This window comes from Saccostrea cucullata, unplaced genomic scaffold (assembly GCF_032062105.1).
Source record: "Saccostrea cucullata isolate Sc308-1 unplaced genomic scaffold, CSIRO_AGI_Scuc_v1 ctg264, whole genome shotgun sequence".
Classification (NCBI taxonomy): domain Eukaryota; kingdom Metazoa; phylum Mollusca; class Bivalvia; order Ostreida; family Ostreidae; genus Saccostrea; species Saccostrea cuccullata.
In genome coordinates this window covers 272,897-294,537 of record NW_026932935.1, presented here as the reverse complement: position 1 = coordinate 294,537, position 21,641 = coordinate 272,897, and the positions used below count along the sequence as shown (strand labels likewise).

The 21,641-nt window shown below is 32.2% G+C and overlaps 1 protein-coding gene across 1 annotated transcript; it reads right to left on the bottom strand.

Moving 5' to 3' along the window:
- Positions 1–8,472: 8,472 nt before the first annotated feature.
- On the bottom strand, positions 8,473–21,559 carry LOC134236560 (microspherule protein 1-like). Its single transcript, XM_062718728.1, has 14 exons — positions 21,478–21,559; positions 21,268–21,272; positions 20,173–20,466; positions 19,980–20,027; positions 19,640–19,720; positions 18,155–18,264; positions 17,168–17,276; positions 15,359–15,497; positions 13,330–13,405; positions 13,111–13,139; positions 12,609–12,701; positions 9,958–10,040; positions 9,221–9,436; positions 8,473–8,956 (listed from the first exon to the last, which is right to left on the bottom strand). Exons 1-14 carry the CDS (start codon positions 21,557–21,559, stop codon positions 8,870–8,872), a joined length of 1,452 nt encoding a protein of 483 aa, XP_062574712.1. The 3' UTR covers positions 8,473–8,869.
- Positions 21,560–21,641: the final 82 nt, after the last annotated feature.

Genomic DNA, 21,641 nt, shown 5'->3' with positions numbered 1-21,641 from the left:
CATTTATTTTGTTATGCTCCCTAACTGCAGAACTGTAGCATTATGGTATTATATATTAGTCTTTGACCATAACCATAGTTATGATATTTAAGGAATCACTGTCTGTTAGTATAGTATGCTGGGGCATCAATTATAGTGGGAAACATGGAATAATTTGTACAGCGGGCGAAGCCTGTTATGCATAAATTATCCCATGTTTCCCACTATCGTTGATGTCCCTGGCATACCATACTAACTAGACAGTGATTCCTTATATTTCCATTACTTTGTGAAACAAAATTGTAGATTTAGACTTTAGAAATGTAGACATAGATTTAAATTACACGAGGACTCTCATGCCAATTTCAATAGTTCTCACCCACTGACATCAAACACAAAGACAGCTGCACGAGATTTATATACATGCATATTTGGCCTCTTCAGCGTCAGGCACAGTGACAAATGCCCACGGGATTTGCATGCATATTAGGCATCCTTAGCTCCTGACCTATCGACCTGTCTAATTTACATTCCGATAGAATTATCAAGAAATCAACTCCGCTTACTTTCAAAAGAGTTATCAAAGAGAAAAAAAAATTAGAAATGGAAATTTAAAACCATAACGCTACAGTTCTGCAGCAATATGCCCTCATTATCAAAGATTCGAGGTATATAGTTTTTGTTCTGTTTGTCTGTCTCCCTGTCTAATTTTCCGAAAAAATGTTATCAACCTTGCCCATTATTTTTGAGCATATGTAAAGCTATGTTTTTCACATTTCACAGATGTAAATTGACCCACTTTTACACAAAATTACTTCACATGTGTATTCAATGTGATAAGACCTTTCAGTGGGTATAAATACTTTTGACCTTTTGACTTTGATCTTAGTGTTTGACCCTTTTAAAAAAATTGAACCTTAGTCATAACGTTTGAACAGTTAGAACTATGTTTTAGATATTAATTTCGCAGGTGTTTTCCTTGTAACAAGACTTTCCATTAGGTATTTACACTTTTGACCTTGACCTTTGGAGTTTGACATGCACCTTTTATGAAATGATCTATTCTAGTGTGATGATAATAAGCGAAAACAAGATGTGTTTGTGAAACACTGATGCCCCAGTACAACATAGTCAATGAAAGGTCTTGCCACAAAGAATACATATATAAAGTATGGAAGCCCTAGCCCTAACCGTTCATAAGTTATGGCCAAGGTTAAAAATTTTAAAAAGTATCTATTGAATGAAAGGTCTTGTCACAAGGATTAAATATGTAAAGTATGAAAGCACTAGCCGTAACCCTTTAAAAGTTATGGTCAAGGTTTGCTTTTTAAAAGTAAGTCAAACTACAAGGTCAAGATCAAAGGTCAAAGTTCGTGGTATCCAATGAAGGGTCTTCTCACAGGAATAACATATGTGAAGTATAAAAGCCCTATCCCTTACCTTTCAAAAGTTATGGCCAAGGATAAAGGTTTTTAACAAGTACAGAAATGTCAAAGGTCAAAAGGTCTAGGTTGTTGGTATACAATGAAAGGTCTATCCACAAAGAATACACATGTGAAGTATAAATGTCCTAGTATCTACTTTTCAAAAGATATGACCAAAGAAAAAGCTTGAAATTTTTGTGTAAAAGTGTATCAAACTCCAAAGTCAAGGTCAAAAGGTCAAATTTGGTGGTACAGAAAGAAAGGTCTTGTCACAAGGAATATATATATGAAATATGAAAGTCATAGCTCCACTAAATCAAAAGTTATGAGCAAGGTTAAAGTTTTTGCGTACAAACAGACAGACGGACGGACATGACAAAACTATATACCCTCATATTTCCATTTCTACTTTTTTTCTCTGTGATAACTCTTTGAAAGTTAGCGGAGTTAATTTCTTGATAATTCTACCGGAATGTAAGTTATGCAGGTCAATAGGTCAGGAGCTAAGGAGGCCTAATATGCTTGCAAATCTCGTGCGCATCTGTCTCTGTGTTGCCGCTAAGGAAGCCAAATATGCATGTAAATCTCGTGCGGCTGCCTTTGACGTCCGCGGGCGAGGACCACTGAAATTGTCATGGCATGTCAATTTAAATATATCTCTACATTTTTAAAATCTAAATCTACAATTCTATTTTACAATGATATGGAAATATAAGGAATCACTGTCTAGTCAGTATAGTATGCCAGGGACATCAACGATAAAAACATGGGATAATTTGTGCAAAACGGGCTTCGCCCGTTATGCAAATCATTCCATATTTCCCACTATCGTTGATGCCCTGGCATATTATACTTACTAGACAGTGATTCCTTAAGAAACTTCGTTTACGGGGGCATAAAATATTACGGGAAGTTGAAAATTTTCAAATAATTCAATTTGGTTGGTCATTTTGAATTCACCAATAAGACCGGTTGGTTATTTTTTGCTAATTGCATTCTAGTTCAGGCATTTTAGAGCAAACAAACAAGATGTGTTTGTGAAACACTATGCGCGCCCGGCGGCAAGAAAGTTCGAAAAAAGTTTTTTTTTAGCATATAGGTCACTGTCAAGGTCACAAGGTCATTGAACTTAGTGTCATTTGAAAGATGCTTAATGAGTGGAATACGCATACTAAATATGAAGTCTCTTCCTTTCATGGTTCAACAGATATAGCGAAGGTTAAAGTTTGCAGAAAAAGCTATTTTTAGTATATAGGTCACAGTCAAGGTCACAAGGTCATTGACCTTGGTGACATTTGAAAGAGCTTTATTATGGTACAAAAATTATGGCAAAGGTTAAAGATTTCAGACAAACAAACAAACAGACAGACAGACAGAACAAAAACAATTTACGCCCCGGATCTATCGATTCGGGCGCAAACAAAATCCATGGATTATTATATAAGCTCAGTCGTTTGGCAGGAGAACAAAAGAACATAAATAATATCGAGTCGAGTCTGGCATTATCAACATTTACATGGTGAACCTGAATTCACTGCATACATTTTCTAATTGCGCGTACTTCTCTCACTATGTTATATAAACGTATTTATCATTGTTGAAAAGTTCATTCCCGTCTAGGACGGGATACAAAATTATTTTAAATAAAAAAGGGTAGCATAAGTGTTTCAACTATTAGCTTTGCCCTGTTCTGTCTGTCGGTCCTGACTAAAGGGAAGAACTCCGAAAGTCCTCTGTTTATTCCATAACAATTATTAGTTTTTTATTCAAAAAATAAAGTAGTTGTAAAAGTTTTGGAATTTATTTTCATACAACATGTCTGTAAAAACAAATAAATATTTTTTTGATATTCTTGTAAGAGTTTTAATTTAACATACTATCAAAGAGTTTTTAAATTTTAATGAGAACAATCGTAAATATATAAATTAAAGGGAAATAACTTACCCGACGCTCTTTACACAAACATTGAGAGGAAGAAAGAGAGGGGGTTGATTATAATCTATTATCAAACTGTTGTTTTCTTGAAATCTAAGCCAATCTAGCCATTCAGATTCTCTGTATCTCCCCCCCCCCCCCCCCGATTTTTGTCTAAATAAATTGACAATTTTTGTTCCAACTTTTCACTGATCATTTTTAAATACATGTAAATGTAACTTGTACTTTACCATCAATTTCTTTCATGCCATGCTCATTGTGTATTTGTTATTCATTAAATATTCCCGAGAATCGGGAATTCTAAAATTATTTATTAGAGCGGGTAGTATTACTCTTTTTAAGACGTAATACTGTTTTAACCCTTGTGTGTCTGTAAATGTCAAATAAGCAATTTTTTGTATATAGTCTTTCAGCTTCATGTTACTACAAATGATTTATAATTTTACAGTAATTGTTTTCGACAATCAAAGACATGTCACAAGTTTTTCATAATATTTTAAAAACAAATTAAAAACAAAATAAATAATTGAAATAAATTGATAATTTTTTTCGCAATACTTTTTTTCTCTGATTTCAAATGTTGGTGTTGAAAATCCAATTGAAGGGAAGAAACTCTAAGGGGGATTTGAAAATCAGTTCACAGATAACAAATACTAACACAATCATTTAACGAAAATATTCCAAATTAACCCAGTTCAAAGAAGCACAAAAACGAAATAGTTCACTTCCTCTTCTATTAATTTTCCAAATCGAAAATGTTGAAAAATATTTTGCTACAATCACCGTAAAATTATTACTAATAAAAGAAAAACAACTCGAAATGCAATCTCGATATACCGTGGTTATTTCCACAAGAATTGGATGTCTTACAAGTCTTATTTGGGTTTTTCCCGTTGTACGGGATCTAAAATTTATTTTTTGCGGGTGGTATTAGTCCTATTTGGAACATAATACTGGAATCACCCATGTCCGTCTGTAAACTAATATTACGGTTAACTTTTAATATATAATTTTCAGCATAATTCTACTGAAAAATGAATATAATTATCAAGTTAATACTAATCCACATTTTAGTATAAATATGAAAAATTATGTATTTTTTAAAGACATAAAAAAAACGGTATAAATAATTGAAATAAACTGATAAAATCAATTGCATTTCTTTTTTCTTTTATTCTATATTTTTGTCGTTGAAATTTTAACTCAAGGGAAGAAACTCTGTGAGACTTTTACCATCGGTCATGAAGTGGTCGGGCCTAGCTTGATTCCAAATCAATCTATCAGTAAATATCGGTCCGCCACTGGTATGTAGTGATAAAGCCATTTTAACGATAACACATTCTATCCAAAATCAGTCCAAAACAAGGAAACACAATCAAAATAGCCCTGATATTATGAAAACCCTGCATGGTGCTTTTCAAAAGTTATGGCCAATGTTAAAGTGTTTTAAAAAGTTTGTGGAACTCTAAGGTCAAGGTAAAAAAATATTTATGTCATTTGAAAGATATTTTCTCAATAGATACACATGTGAAGTATGAAAGACATGGCACCAACTGATCAAAAGTTATGGCCACGTTTAAAGTTTGTTAATATTCAATAAAAGTGGGTCGAACTCCAAGGACAAGAGGTCAAAATTGTGGTACCCGAAGAAAAGTCTTGTCACATGGAATAAACGTGTGAAATATAAGAGCCATAGTACCATGCATTCAAAAGTTATGAACAAGGATATAAAGATTTTGAGGACAAACAGGCAGAAGGACAGGACAAAAACTCCATGTATATATCCCCCGAATCTTCGCTTACGGGGGTCATAAAAATTGATACGGAAAGAATTTAGACAACCCTCCCTCCCCCATGGTAAATTTCGAGTTAGGATTTTTTTCCTTCTTTTTTTATGTGTGTTAATTTTAAAAAAAATATATTTTTTTCTTGCCCACCCCCTTTTTTCAAAAACGATACGTCATGCACTTTAGTTTGCCAGTGTTTTAAAATTGTTTACCACGTATTTAATTCATGCTTTCCGCACATATATATAAATCACTTTTCTATTCTCTTTAGAGAAGTGGTCTTTCGCCTACATGTGGATTTAGGCGAAAGCCTGTTCACTTCTCTAAAGAGAATAATCACTTTCCACGAGGCGACTCTTACACCCAACAACCAGTTTCCACACAGACTGTCCATCATCATTTTCCGTCTCCATCACAATCAATTTTTATCTTTATCATTTATATACCATATGTACTTGAACATTTTAAAGATGATTTTTGATGTACATGTATGTAGTTCCTGCCGTTAATTCCTCAAGAATTTTCGATTTGTTTTAAAGGCCTCTGGAGTGCTGTACAGTCAAATTGTAGATAATAATTGCTCAGTATATTTTTGACATGTGTAAGAGGCGCAAAAAATTACGATTGCTTTCGAGCACTAGCTTGCCTCTTTCATTTTCACATTATAGTATATTTTCTTATTAATTCTGTCATTTTCACGAAACTTAAAATTAATTCATGATCATAAAATGTTACTTTTTTACAATGAGAAGAAGAGAAGCATAATTTAGCAGAGAGAAAATAAATTGTCTACAGTTTTAAGGACAACCCTCGAGTCGTATTTTAAAATTTATGGACGTTTCAACGTAACTTGAACTTGATTGCATTTTCCCCTGGAATTGAAGAGTTCCAGTACTAGAAGGAACTGCAGCACTACATTTTATCGTCTACACATGCAATTGTACACATCTTTTGAAACAAGTTTAGATAAACAAAACACCGAGAATATTTGTTTGATAATTTTTATGTATTTTTCTTTGAATTTTAATACAAAAAAAACTTCATCAATTGATACCTTTTCAAAACGATGGCACTTAAATCTTAAATTTGAATGTCTTAAAAAGTTATTAGTAGGTACGTTACGTTGCGTATGTCCTTAATTAAAGCAAATTTGCAGCTCTCGAGTGAATTAATGACAATCAAAATATTTCCCTATATTTCTAGTTCTACAGAAAAAACTACGAAACTTCGATTGAAAATAATATTATTTACACCTTTTGCGTCTTTTAATGATGAATTCATATTTGAAAGATTTCGTAAATAAAATTTTGGAGCTGCATACCTCCTAAGTTCTTTGTTCTGGCCATGATCTGAGTCTACACATATGCACATCTTACTTCAATCATCCTCTCAATGATTGAGTCCTATTGCGAGAATGCTCTTACATGAGCAGATTCTGTTCACGAGTTACGTACCTTTAATGTTTATCATCATAAAATAAACGCATATTAATCTGTACTTCATTTTCAAAATAAAAGATAAATATCATACAAGATTATATAAATTATACATTTTTATCAAATTTTGAAATAGTTTTATTTTTGAATGATTAACTTCTATAAAAAATAAAGTTAATTTTTCTACTCACAAAATGTTATGACCATTTGTATCGATAAGCCTCCTTGTAACAACACTATGAATTTCAGACGGATAGACAAAGTGATTACTTTTTAATGACAAAGTCAGCGAGGGTTAAACCCGCTAATAGTAATTTTGTAGACCTTCCCTTTTTGGAAGGTTACCCAACAATTAAGGCTAGAACGGAAAGGCAATACAAGAGGTAAATAAAACATAAGAGCAAATGAGTCCACTCCAGTTGAATGCAAAATTCTGTGACTGATGGAACTATATCCTCATTATTTAAACGTGTCTAAAAATACCCAGGTATTACGATTAAAGAGAAATATGTCACTCATTTTCGATTCACATCTGAGATAGATTCTATAAAACATATACATGTATTGTACTTGTTGAGAATTTTTTTAAAATTACATGTGGCCAAAAAAATGACTTTGACACTTAAAAAAAACTAAAACAGAAATGCGCAGCTTTTGTTAAAAAGAAAAATAACTTTATTTTTCTCCAACACATTCTCCTCTACAGGTGTTGTAGTTACGATCTCCGTATTCTTTCTGTTTTTAAATGTGTAATATATAATTTATACTTCAATCATTTCCTCTACACATGTGATAGGAGGAATAAAGATTAATGAAAGAATGCTGAATTGTATTGAAATGGCAGCAGCTTGTAGTTCGATAGACAAAGTAAATTACTTATAAAATGTCACAAAAAAGTCTGCGAAGGTTAATTGCCCGGCTTTAAGTAATTTTGCAGACCTTTCTTTCAGTGGAAGGCGAATGATTATTCAAAAAGGAATAATGTTAAATTTAAGAAATAAAAGAGAAAAAAAATGAATAAATTAATTTTATTTAATCAAGTTCAATTTATTGTGATATCTGTAATCATGGTAATTCGAATCCAAAGTTACTAAGCATATTCATTCTGAGGATGGGCTGCTTAAGAGTTACTTCCCCTAACTTTCAGGTAAAGGACGGTTGTATTAAAATTTTTCAGTACTTTTAAAAAAAATTATTAAAATGTTATAACAAGAAATGAAATTAACTTTTTAAAAAAAGTAATACAAATAATTGCGAAGTTTTCTTTATAAAATAAAATTTAAAATAGCATATATTTATGAAAAAGTTTTATAATAGTTTAAGTTTGTTAGTATAATATGTCAACTCAACCATTAAGCGCTACGGACGGAAAGACGGGCGGGATTAACATATAATAGGACAATGATGTCCCCCGCATTAAGGTAATTTTGGATCCCATGATACATGGGAATGTACGTTGAAAATTATTGGAAAAGACATTGAAATATACACAAGTGTATAGATTGACCACATGGCAATGAGCTTTCTCATGAGGAAAGAAAAAAACCCCAATCTATTAGACATTCCCTTTGCTAAAAGCAATGTACATGTGTTAGATGCAGAAATTAACAAACCTCCTCATTCAAAGAAAATATTGGGAGAACAGACTTACTGGGCCACCCATATTTTAAAAAATTCAATTGCAGAAATATAGCTCTTTAATAAAATATTGACAGTCTGTCTTTATTCATCTATCCCAATATTTCCAGAATAGCAAGCCAAAGCTCTGCAGCTGCCTTAGTGATCTCAAAAGTTGGATTTAAATAAAAATGACTAAAACATTTATAATACTAAAAAAGTGTAAAAAGTAAACACAGATGAGGCAATTTCTTTTTGCAACTGTGCATCTAAAAAAAAAGTTTGGCATACACATTGTACTTTGACAATATATATTTATTTCCTTCATTAAAAGGGAAAACTACAACAGAACACATACATATACATGTATATCCAATGTCAAGTCATACACATAATCTCACAGAGATAAAATATACATTGTACTGAATTCTTACACATGTTGATATAGTACATGTACAAGTAATTTTAATTCTTCTTGACTGTTTCATCTTTGGCATAAATGACAGTCTCCTAAGACATAACTATACCACAAACTGTCAAACTCTGGTGTATCCATTCTTACCAAATGATTTTACTTTTCAAATTCAAAGGTCATCATTTTCACTATGCAATTTTACTCATTGAACTGTAAATCTATATAGTGTTTTTCCATCAAGAAAATTTACAAAATAATTGAGAAAATTATTGTGAGTCAGGTTGGTACAAGTTTTTGAGATTCTGTCCGTATCACATTGATAAGGTCTTGGTTTATCAGGAAAATAAATCGCAGGCAGGAAATCTGAAAGATTAGAAACAAACAGAATTAGCTTCTCTTCTTCAATTATAGCATCTTCACCTTTTTAAAGAAAAAAAAATGAAAAACATTTATTTTTATCTCACAATGGCCTTATTTCAGGTAAACTTTTTCTAAAACTTTCTTTTGATTGTATACACCTATACACTTGATAACAGTAAATATTACAAATATTTTATTTTTTATGACTTTTTGTCAGACATCAAATAAAAAAAAATCATCAGAGCCAACAAAATACCAAACACTCACCTCTACAACTGAGTTATTGTTTAGCTTCTGTTTGTTTCCAGCCAATATGGCTTTACCATCGACATAAAATGGACGTTTTCCCTCGTTTGCGATGAAGAAATCCCCGTTACTGCGGAGCTTGATGATTCCTTGACGACGGGAAATTTTCCACGCTGGACCCTCCAGTGATAGATCTACATCAATCTGATTGTCCTTAGTCGCTCTCCCTAATGTAATCTAGAAATAAAACAATTTATATTGAAATATATACACTACTGCATATACTATGAAATATGTCTAATCCAACACACTGTGAATTCCAACAATGAACATTAAATTTCTTTCCCATTTAACTATTTCCCAATCCCATGTTTTTAACATGCAATTCAACACCCTGTCTATTCTATCACAAAACTTGTCTCCCAATGCATGTCAGATAAGACAAGTTTCACTGTACATGTATAATTAATATCTACCTACTATAATGAGAAGGCATATGTAGTTGAGAAGGTAGTAGCTACTTTTTCTTTCTAATCACTAAATAATTTATCTGCATTCACCCTATATACTCCCATCAAATCTTCTAGCCTTCAAAAACTAACACGCCTTTCATATGGAAGTCTACCTTCAGATGTAACTAGTATCCCTAGCCAAAGTTTCAAATCTTTGCAAATCCTTTTATATCATTATGTCATACAGTATATCCTGTAGGATGTTTGTATCACATGTAAAATGGTTGTTTTTTAAGTAGATCTTACCTCCTTTGACCTCATTAAGTAGCGGACAAGTCTTCCCCTTAGTACAGCCAATGTCTGGTTGTCAAAGTCTTGTGGACTGATTCCTGCATAATATGTAATGTTATAGTAATTGTTTTCAAAGTACTGTTTTGGGAGATGGAATATTTGACTAATAGTTTGACCTAAACCTAGCTTAATTCCTTATGTCACTTTCCTTTGTTTGGTAATATTTTTAGCTTAATTAAAAATTAATTTTAAGGCTTTAACAATTAAAGTCAAGAGATAAGATCAATGTACCTGAGCACATACTAATTCTATCAATTGGATCTACAGTTAATTCTCGATAAACCGCCACCTTTTGTAATTTAGAAACCATGGCGGTTTAACGAATTTGGTGATGAATTGAATTTTCAATCTTTTAGGAAATAAGACGTAGAGTTATCATTCTTAGAAATACCATTTAGCGTTTCTATTCTTATTATCACATTACATGTATATATAAACATATTTCTAAATTTAAAAATACTTCAAGTAATTTTTTTTTTATGTACAATTTCGCTAAAACAAAATATTCAGTTATGAAATTACAACAAGTACATGTGTATGCATGTAAATCTGCACGTCTGATATTGAAAAAAAAAATGCTGGGTCGATCGTCGTGATATATTGCCTATAGTATGGAAAATAAGTTCTTGAATAAATTCATTGTTTATGAAATCATTGTTAATGAAACGTTCACAATTTCTGACTTATAATGATCATTTTTTAAGCAAACTTTGCATTGTTTTTAAAAGCAGAGATCATCAAAATAATATCAGCGTACTTTACAATGACCACTTTCGTGGCGAAGCCTTGACTAAATGATTTCATTAAACAGAAAACAAAATTATTCTAACAGTTCATGTTAAAATTATTGTTCACTTAAGAGGCTGGGGTGTGGCAGCCATTTTCAGACTATTTCGATCTCCTTCAGAAGAAGAGCTCCATATAAAGATATACAAAAATGATCAAATCTTAAAACTAGAATGTATGAATTTTTTCTTTACCAAATGATAGTTGACAGCTTAAGATACCGTATCTAAAAAAAAAATAAGTTAAATCTGGTGGTTAATTTGTGTTTAATTTGTTGACCCCCCAGCCTCCTTAATTGCATGTACCTTGACTGGTTTTACATGCTTTACAACAGGGATAGCGTCAACTAATTAGCCGCGCTTCTCTGACCACATGCACCTGTGGCGGTATTATCGAGATAATTGACACTTAAAAATGGACGTTTGTTGTGAAAACAGGGTGGCGGATGGCGATATGCGAATTTGGCGTTATAAAGAGAATTTTATATAGCAGGAAAAACGTTCTTGGGAAATCATGGCGGTATTGCGAAAATGGCGATGAATCGAATGGCGATAATTCGAGAATTGACTGTACTTATTTTAAACTAGAACTGTCCAATAGGGACAAATACCCCCCGCTGGGTTTTTCAGAGAAGGTGCCAATTCAGAAATACTTTATGGATCTAGAGGTGTTCACAATTTACTTACAAAAATTTGCAGTGAAATATAGTTGCTCATCATGTTTCTTAATGAATGAAACAAAGGTGCAACCAAATGAAACATCAATACTAATACATTGTAATTCCATTGGAACCTTATTTTTTTATTTTATTTTTTATTTCTGCATTAAAAAAATATATATTGCAATTATGTGTTATGACACTCTGCAAACTGATTATTGAAAAAAAAATCATATTATACAAAATCAAATTAATCTTGATAACTTTATATCAAATTCATTTTGAAAATAAAGAGCTGGTCATCCAGTAATGAAGTGCTTTGACAGACAATATATTACAATTAAGAGAATAAGAGAAGAGAGATCTTTAATTCTTGTGCCCGATTCCCAGGAGACAACACATGGTTGATAATGAGATGCCTTAATGTTCAACTTCCCACACCAAACTCATTAATTTATCTTTAACTGGATGCATGTCCAGTCATTATTCCCAAGAGACAAATGAAATTACGTTATCTTCTGTGCAATGTAAAAACTGTTTTAACACTTGATGAAGTTTCTTTTTTTTTTAAGTTTTTATGAGTAGTTTTAAGCTGTAGTTCACATTTTTGTACAGATATTCTAGATTCTATGTCTCAAACCTTATACATGAGCCCAAAAAGAACAAGTCAATTAAAATAAAAAAAAACCTGTAAAATGCAGAAAAATGAACAAAAGGAGTTGAAAATTCCAGGTGCACACCTTCATATGGTGAATAATAAGTGTACAAATTTTAAGATTAATCCTTGCAATAGTTTCTGAGAATATAAAACCACAAAATAAAAATGAAAAAAACACCTGTAAAATTCAAAATAATAATTTGAATCAAGTTGAAAATTCCAGGTGCACACCTTCATATGGTGAATAATATGTGTACAAATTTTCAGACCAATCCTTTCAATAGTTTCTGAGTAATGGTCCGGACAAAATCTCGTCTACAGACAGACGGACGGACGGACAGACGGACAGACAGACGGACATGGTGATTCCAATATACCCCCCCTAAACTTCGTTTGCGGGGGGTATAAAAAGATAAAGAAATCTCTTTTTTTTTTTTTACCAAAGATATCTTCAGTATTCATCATAAGTATGGAATGTATTAACAGTACATGGATTCAATTTACCTGTAACACTGTCCACCAATACCTGCCATTTTGGAAGTTCTTGTTCTAAATGACGAATTTCATTCTTGTTTCTTCTGTCAGCCACAGATAATTCTACAAAACCGCACCATATTTTTATTCTAGATTTTGTACATTTCAAAGTTACTGTTAGCCATTAAATTATTCAGCATCTGATAAACAATGAACAACTGGAATAAATGATTTGCACTCTTTCAACATTAATCATATCTGTGTTAACCACTTAAGCGTACCAAACATTGTAATTTTTTTCATCAAAAACAAGGCAAGATGATTTGATGTAAATTTCACAAAACCTAAAATATAATACATGTATCTGTATTCACAGATTTGACTACATTCTTGGTGTTTTAGGACATAAAACTCTATTTTAATATTTAAATACCTCAAAAAAAAAATTAAACTGCAAACGTTTATGTACATTTTAATCATATTTGAATTCCAATCCAAAAAAATTTTCCTTCAAAAATACAATTTACTGTACCTTGCTCTAGGATGTCATCTTTTGGATCCCTGCAATATCAAGAAAAAAAATATTGTCAATATACAAAATTTTGCATATATTATCATTTTGATACAATGGATTTGCAGACTGTTATACATTGTATATAAAAAATAATACCATAGAAAAATATTTGTTTTAAATGTAGTATGAACTTTAATATATTTATAAATTAAATATGTGTACAGGTAAGTATCTTACTTGAGATCGTCATCATTCATCATTTCCTCGGCATCAGAAAAATTCAGGACATGATCACCACGAGGAATTGGCTGAACTGTCAATGGAATTTTGATTATCTATTATTTTTTTTTTTATACAACAAATAAATTAGGAAGGGTTGAGGTTTGAAGCAAGTTCTTCCATTCAGTGTTTCACATGCCAAATACTGTAAATTAATTAAAACAGCAATACAGAGAACATGTTAAAAAGTTAAAAATGAATTTAAATACATCAAAGTGATTTGCACTCCTCACCATTCAAAATACTTTCCAAAAATAATGATTCACATTGTGAAATGTATAAAGCATTGAAATTTTTATTCCTGGTTCTTTGCTATAGGCATGTTTTACTACCGTAATTTCGGGAATATAGGTCGATGGGGTATATAGGTCGAAAGGCTCATTTTCAGCCTTAAATTTTGAAAAATCCTAAGATAGGTCGAACTTACTATATAGGACGAGGCTTTGTTTCCCGTTTTCTTAAGATTTTAACGCAGATACAACGTATCAGAACAGGTAAACCCCTAAAATTATCGGGGTTATTCCGTGACATGAACGTATCAAGAAAATAAACAGGTATTTTAATGAGTACAGCAATTAAATACTGTTTTGTAAAAAAAATGTAGTTAAAACTTCTTTGAATTGTGTAACTACTTATTTTTCTCCAACTTGCCTGTTCAATGCCTCCGTAGTTTCACACTGTTGTTAAATCAGAGGCATAAATAACACGTAAATACGTTATTATTTTACAGCTATAAATCGGGAGATACCCAAGACCAAAGAATAGTAATTCCGATTTCAGAACAACTTGAACACATTCCTAATAAATTTTACTCAAACATTATTTACCGGTGGACGACAATTACTTCGATGTCCGCCATTTTTATTTTTCTTCTCCAGGGATTTGCTAAAACACGCAAATGACCATTGAATGTATATATCAAGCAACAGTAAAGAATTGAAATCATATTAACACTCTATAAGTTTAATTTATAAATTTTAATTGAGAGTACATTCACAATTTGACTTTCAACATGAATTTCACGACATTGTTTGTTCAATGATGTGTAACACTAATACCCTATAATGGCACGTGGGTTTCTTAATCATGCCCCGCAGGCATTTAAACCAACAGTGAACACAGGTGTTAAACACCTTTGCGTACACAGTGTACGGTAAATCCCTTTATCTGTCAGACAATTAAAATTCTGTTAGAAGCCAATTTGTGTATACCGGTAAATAATTAATTAATATTTAAAAAAAAAACAGTAATGACTTTTTTTTTTAATTAAATTTAGGAATTGAATTGATTATTTCACTCGTTTTACATTTAAATAAACATAAGACAATAAAAAATATTTGATATACTATTTCAATTTATCGCTACTAATAAATGGTAAAAACACAACAGTTGTGATCGTGAAAATTTTCCGTATTTTAAATTTTGATACGGTTGCGGTTTTACTTTTAGTACACGATCGCGACTTCCTAACTTCACAAGATGGAAACCGCATGATGTTAATGGATAATACGTTGAGGAATTATTTAATAGATATAGCAACGTTGTTTTCATTTGTCATCAACAGATAATTAATGGAACTTATTTTGTAAGAAAGCTATAGAATAAATATTTTATTGTTTACTGGAGCATTAATTTTTTTGCGAAAATAATCAAAAAAGTTACGAAAGTGGCACAGATTTGCTTTGAAATTGGCGTAAATTTTACTGATTTGGGGGCATTTTTCGTAAACTTGAGCCTTAAATAGGTCGAATTCTGAATATTGGTCGACCCCAGCGGTTCTGAGAAAAAAAGTATCGACCTATATTCCCGAAATTACGGTATATATTTCACAATGATATCAAATGCATGTGAGAAATACATGTACATTGTATATTGACACAATAACACTGTATAAGGTACATGTATGTTTGTGATACTTTGATATAAAATTAAATTGTTTCACAGAGCACCATTAAATTTTGAACCAGACATTTCTGAGAGACACTACCTGACTGGTCTGGTAGAAGATGATACTGTTTCAGCAGTAGCCAGTGATTGTGTAGAGCCTTGGCCGTGCGGAGAGGATAAAATGAGTCTGGATTTTGCTCCAAGAGATCCTGGAAGGTTTCCAGACTTGGTTGACTTGACTGAAAACAAAAATGTGGTAAAACTTTCAAGAACAAATTTCATATTTCCGGTTCTTTTCAACAATATTAAACATAGGTAATCAGAGATTACAGAGCTCACCTCAACGAATGTTGTCTTTAAGTAAGGCAAAGTCACACAATTAACCAAAAAAAAAGTGTACATTCCAAAAATGAAAATATTTAAGCAATTTTGATCTGATACTTTGAAATAGACCTACATAAAAAATTTAAACTAGTTCTTCTTAATGAAAATGTAATCAAAATCCAGCATCTGAAGCAAATTTGAGATTTTCATCTCTTGATGCAACATTTGTGCAAGTTCGGTTTATACTATGTTATATGAGCCTTATAGGTTTTTGGTAATAGACCTGCAACCATAACTTTTACCTGGTCTATTATCTGAAAAATGTATGTCAAATTCAGCATCCGAAGCAAGTCCATTAGTGTGCATCCTAAGATGTATCGTCCATGCAAGTTTGCTCATAATAGGGCTCATAGTTAATTGGAAATGAAACAAGTATTAAAAACTAACATTTTCAGTCATCCACAAAAAGTAGGTCAGATTCAGCATCTGAAGCAAACCTGGTAGTATGCATCCTTAGATGTATCATCCATGCAAGATTGGTCAACATAGGACTTATAGTTACTTGGAAATGAAACCTGCACCAAAAACTTTAACCTGTTCACTCAACCAGAAAATGTAGGTCAGATTCAGCATCCGAAGCAAGCCCAGTAGTGTGCATCCTTAGATGTATCATCCATGCAAGTTTGGTCAACATAGGGCTTAAAGTTACTTGCAAATGAAACCTGCACCAAAAACTTTAACCTGTTCATTCAACTGGAAAATGTAGGTCAGATGCAGCATCTGAAGCAAGCCCGGTAATATTCATCCTTAGATGTATCATGCATGCAAGTTTGGTCAACATAGGGCTTAAAGTTACTTGCAAATGAAACCTGCACCAAAAACTTTAACCTGTTCACTCAACTGGAAAATGTAGGTCAGATTCAGCATCCGAAGCAAGCCTGGTAGTATCCATCCTTAGATGTATCATCCATGCAAGTTTGGTCAACATAGGACTTATAGTTACTTGGAAATGAAACCTGCACCAAAAACTTTAACCTGTTCACTCAACCGGAAAATGTAGGTCAGATTCAGCATCCGAAGCAAGCCCGGTAGTATGCATCCTTAGATGTATCATCCATGCAAGTTTGGTCAACATAGGGCTTATAATAACTTGGAAATGAAATCTACACCAAAAACTGCACCAAAAATGTTAACCTGCTCCAAAAACATTAACCTGGTCATTCCTTTGCTGAAACTGCAGCATCTGAAACTTTGAATGGTACAATGAAACACAGTAGAACCATCTTTCATGCATGTCTAATCAATATAGGACATAAAAGTACTTAAAAAGAAAACTGCTCCAAAAAACTTAACCTTAACCTGGGACGCCGACGCCGACACCGACGCCGACGCCGAGGGTATTACATAAGCTCCCCCAACTTCGTTGAGGTGAGCTAAAAACAATCACATTTCATTAAATTGATCAAAGCATTTTCAGAATTGAAAGCTTCTTTTCGTCAGCACATTGAAAACACATAATTTTTTCATTTTAATGTTAGATTGTTGATGAAATGAGTGTCTGAATGACACAATACATATTACATACAGATGCAATTGTTCCCAATAATGATTCCTCCTCTTTACTATAGAGAGCTTTAGACTGAACTTCTGCAATCACATCAGGGTGGATCTGGTTCATGGCCTGCACTGCTAACCTGGTTAACAAGGAAAAATTGTTATTATGGTAGTCAGGATTTAAGGGGGCCGACTATAGTTTCCATTGCGCAATATTTGGTGCATCATAGTAAAATGAAGCGTATTTACTGTTTTAATGCAACTTTTTTTTGCTTAATTATTAAAATTAAACAAAATTAAGAAATTAAAGATGTAAAAATGTAATTACAATTTGATATAACTGATTTTTTAACCGATTTTGCAATTGATAGGTAGGTTGACGTCGTTGCAGTGTGTTTTTGATGTTATGATAATCTGTAGCTCTTAAAGAAAGGGGTAATAAAAATATTATTAAGGAAAAAGTAATAAACAGACGCTCTTGAAATTTAAAATATAGAAATTTGAGAATATCTCCAATATTTTTATCATGTTTTCATGTGAAGCCATTGTGTACGTCATATTTTGTAATACTCTATAAAAACAGTAAAATTTGCTAATTTTTGGCATTTTGAGATGCCCCCTCTGGTAACAAGAAGGTAGAATTTTGTGATTCTTACACATATTGTATAATATAGTATTACTCATCAAATATTATAGTTTGAACAAAATGTTTATTGTAGTATTTGTAAAATTTGCTTTAAAGTGCTAAAAATTGGCATTTTCCTATATAATCCTATAGTAAATGTACTGTATTTTGAGACAGTCCCTCAAAAATACCTGGATGGCATGTACAAAGTTAATGCAAGTTATATATGGTATAAAAATGAAGAGTTTCGCTATTGTAGTTTTCACACAATAAAACTATAGTCGGCCCCCTTAAAATGCAACATTTTTATCTAAATGACTGAGGCATCAATGTAACAAACAATTAAAAGGCACCCTTGAAGACGTATGCTCTTCTAATTCAGATTGTACTTACTTGGAGATTATAGGGTCATACAGCAAAGCATACCACCTTTCTTGAATTTCTTTGAGAGTAAATCGACATGAGAACTTCACACCTAAATGCACAGCTGTCAAATCATTTGTCTGCAGAAAGAAAAAAATCCTATCATGCATTAAAGTTTAACACCTTATACATGTATGTTTCAAACAAGATTTTACTGCCCTTGATGACAGATATAATAATTTCCAGGGATCAATATTAATGGTTGTCTGATCGCCCAGGGACAAGTAAATTCTCACTTCGAGCATGTGAAACTATCAACCGGTGTCCCACTGGGCAAGTGAATTCTTCTTAAAGAAAATGTATATTGTTACCTTATTTACATTAATTATAAATAAAACAATAGATTAAACACTTGTCAGCCAGGTATGTTACTGACATTGTTTTTGCATTCAGAATCCATTGGTAGCATTTCTAGATTATATGTTTATTTAAAAATTCAGGTTTATTATTCTTTATTTCTTTTGTGGTAAAATGTCCTACATAGAACAACTTTGTTAACTTTAGATTAATAATTCATTCACACTGACAGAATGTATAGCGGTATTGAAGTAACTTGACACATCCTGATAAAGATATGTATTATTCATAGCAACTAGATTCCTTAGTAGCAATGCATCTTAAATCAAAATTCATAAAACGATCCTACATTTAAAAATATGGGTTATTGATGCATTACAGTGCATGTTTAAAGTTGAAATAGACAAGGACAGTAGTATACCTGATTTTTCAATGTACAAATGCACAGTCTTCACGCTTAACTTTTTTGACTACAAGCCGGTAGGGCAAGTGAAAGTATAAAAATTGGTAGCCCAAACGAAATTTTACTAGCTCAACTCAAGAGTAATAAAAAATGAACAAATGACGTTTTAATAAGTGCAATCACATTTGTATTTCTGATTTAATTCAATTTGATCACTAAACGTTCAAAACAACTTTGAGTACCAGTGTTTGTTTTAAACACTTTGCTGCATCAGTCAACAGTGTGAGTGTGACATGCACACATCTTTAAATAAAAAATACTTACAGTAAGATTATGAAAATTATTATAAATATTATAAATTATGGTTAGATTTCCAGCCAATTTTGCTGACACGTTGATTCTGCGTACTTCATTTTGTGAACCAACTTTTATTTCTTCTGTAAGAGCCCTCCTGTTTGTGAATCACTGACCTGGGATATCCCTTCTTGATATTTTATAAAAGGAATCATACTTAAAATTCGCCACCGGAAATTTACTAACTAGCCCATCGGGCATGCGCGTAAATAATTTTTGGTAGCCCAATCCCAATTTTACCAGCCTCGGTCATCGGGCTACCGATTAATTTCAAAGACTGAATGTTTTTTTTTCTTTAGGTACCTCAACTTGCTAGATTCACATTAGTGTATCTGTTTACATATTTTCTCATCATAACATTTACAGTTAATAAATCGTTTCTCTTTTTATGTATAATTTACCTGTTGTACAGCTGTTATTAATGCGAGATCATCTTGTGCCTTCCATCTTCCCAGATCCTTTGATGAAGCAGGTGCTGGAGGCTACAATTTTTTTGCATATATAAAAACATCATTTACAGGTTATGAATTATATTACATGGACATACCTAATTCTGAATTTCTTTTTAAATTGATGACTAGCCTGGAATGGGACAAACAGAACTGACAAATTGTAATAATGTTAATTTATTATCTACTTAACTTTAGATTTAAACTAAAGGACAAGCAGTGGATTACCAGAAATTTCTTTTAATACCAAGTTCAAAGACAAAGCATTAAAAAATTAAAATATTCATTATACCTTTTGTTTCTTCGCCCTTTTTGCTGATGATGTGACTGACTTAGAAACCTGAAACAAACAAACTTCATTATACACATGTGTGAAGTAGGGCTGGGTATCAGCCACATTTTTAGTATTGCCATATATTGCGATAACTTTAACTGTATTGCGATATGTATTGCATGTGTTTTTCTGGTTTATTCTACATATTCACCTTTTTCTTTTCAGGTGGAGGAACAGGAGGTTGTTCTTTTTCAACAGGTTCTATTTTCTCTAGCACTTGTGTCACGGTTGGCAGTTTTGCTACCCTTCCTCTCTCTGTTTTAATTAGACTGCTCTCTACTAATTCATCGTCAAATTTCTTGCGCTTGATAGACCTGGAAGACGTTCTCCTGGGTTCATGGCCCATGATTTGTGTGGGTATAATCTGGCTGATCCTTTGTTTAGGAGTTCCTTCAGCAGACAGAGATCCATGACTGTGAGCTAAAAATACTGTGGTTGCAAATTTCTAAGCAAAAAAATTTGATTAAAAAAAAGAAGAAGAAGAAAAAAAACAGAATATTGTATTAAATTAAAAATAATCAATTTTCTATTGTGAATGAAATGTACATTAAAATAAGAATATTTATAAAATGTGAACAGTACGGTAAAACTCATCCCTCAATCCTAATATCAATTGTCTGCCCCATATTATAGGCCTTTCAACTGCCGCTAGGGGTCAGTGTTATGAACGATAACTCACTGCTGAAACTTGTTTAGAGCAGGCTCGGGGTATCTAACTGTTTACACGCAAGGCAGTTTTTAGCATTTACCTGTTTACCAAGTGTTTCTTTGCTCTCAGTAGAATCCCAGTGCTTTTAAAATTTAGCACCAATGTTAAACTTATTTACTGTATAGTTGCGAACACCTGTTTACTGCATATAATTAAAATTTTTAATTAAAATAAAAAGTGAAATCTACCCTCCTTCTCATTAAGTAAATTTTATACAGATTCGTTTAGTAACACAAATAAGATGATCAATTGTTGCATTTACTTGTAAAAATATATGTATTTATATAGGAAGCGAAAAAGCGCAACACAAAAAACATGACATTAAATTTTCTTCTTCATGATAATCGTGAGAGTTAAAACTATAATATAGTCTGTTCCCCATTCATTTGACCCTGTTATTTCAGGTAGAATATTCTCTTTCAAAACTTTTTGTGTACAAAACAATGTAAGGAACCCTTATGTGTATATAACAATATCAATGCTATAGCCTTTATGTCATTATAAACGATCATTCAATTGCATTTTTCACACAGTTACCTGTCCTTAAACACAAATTAAAAGTAATTATAAATGATTAAACCTTTTAATGATGTAATTAAAACAATGCATCAGTTATTATCTTTTTTGATAATTTCATGTACCTAGAAATCCATCTATACAATGTTTTTTACAATATGTGCAACTTGAAAAATTAGTTGAAAGGCCTACATATTAGAATACAAGTAAAAGAATCAGGACATAACCCACCTTTCTTGACAAAGGGAGAATTTTCCAAAGTATTTTCACTTGTTTGTGGAAGAATGGGTACTTCATTTGTCGTCTGGGACATCTTGGAAAACTATATGACACGGTTATTCTCTATAAAATTGATAAAATTAATCGGAAAAATATAAACAGTCATACTTTGACGC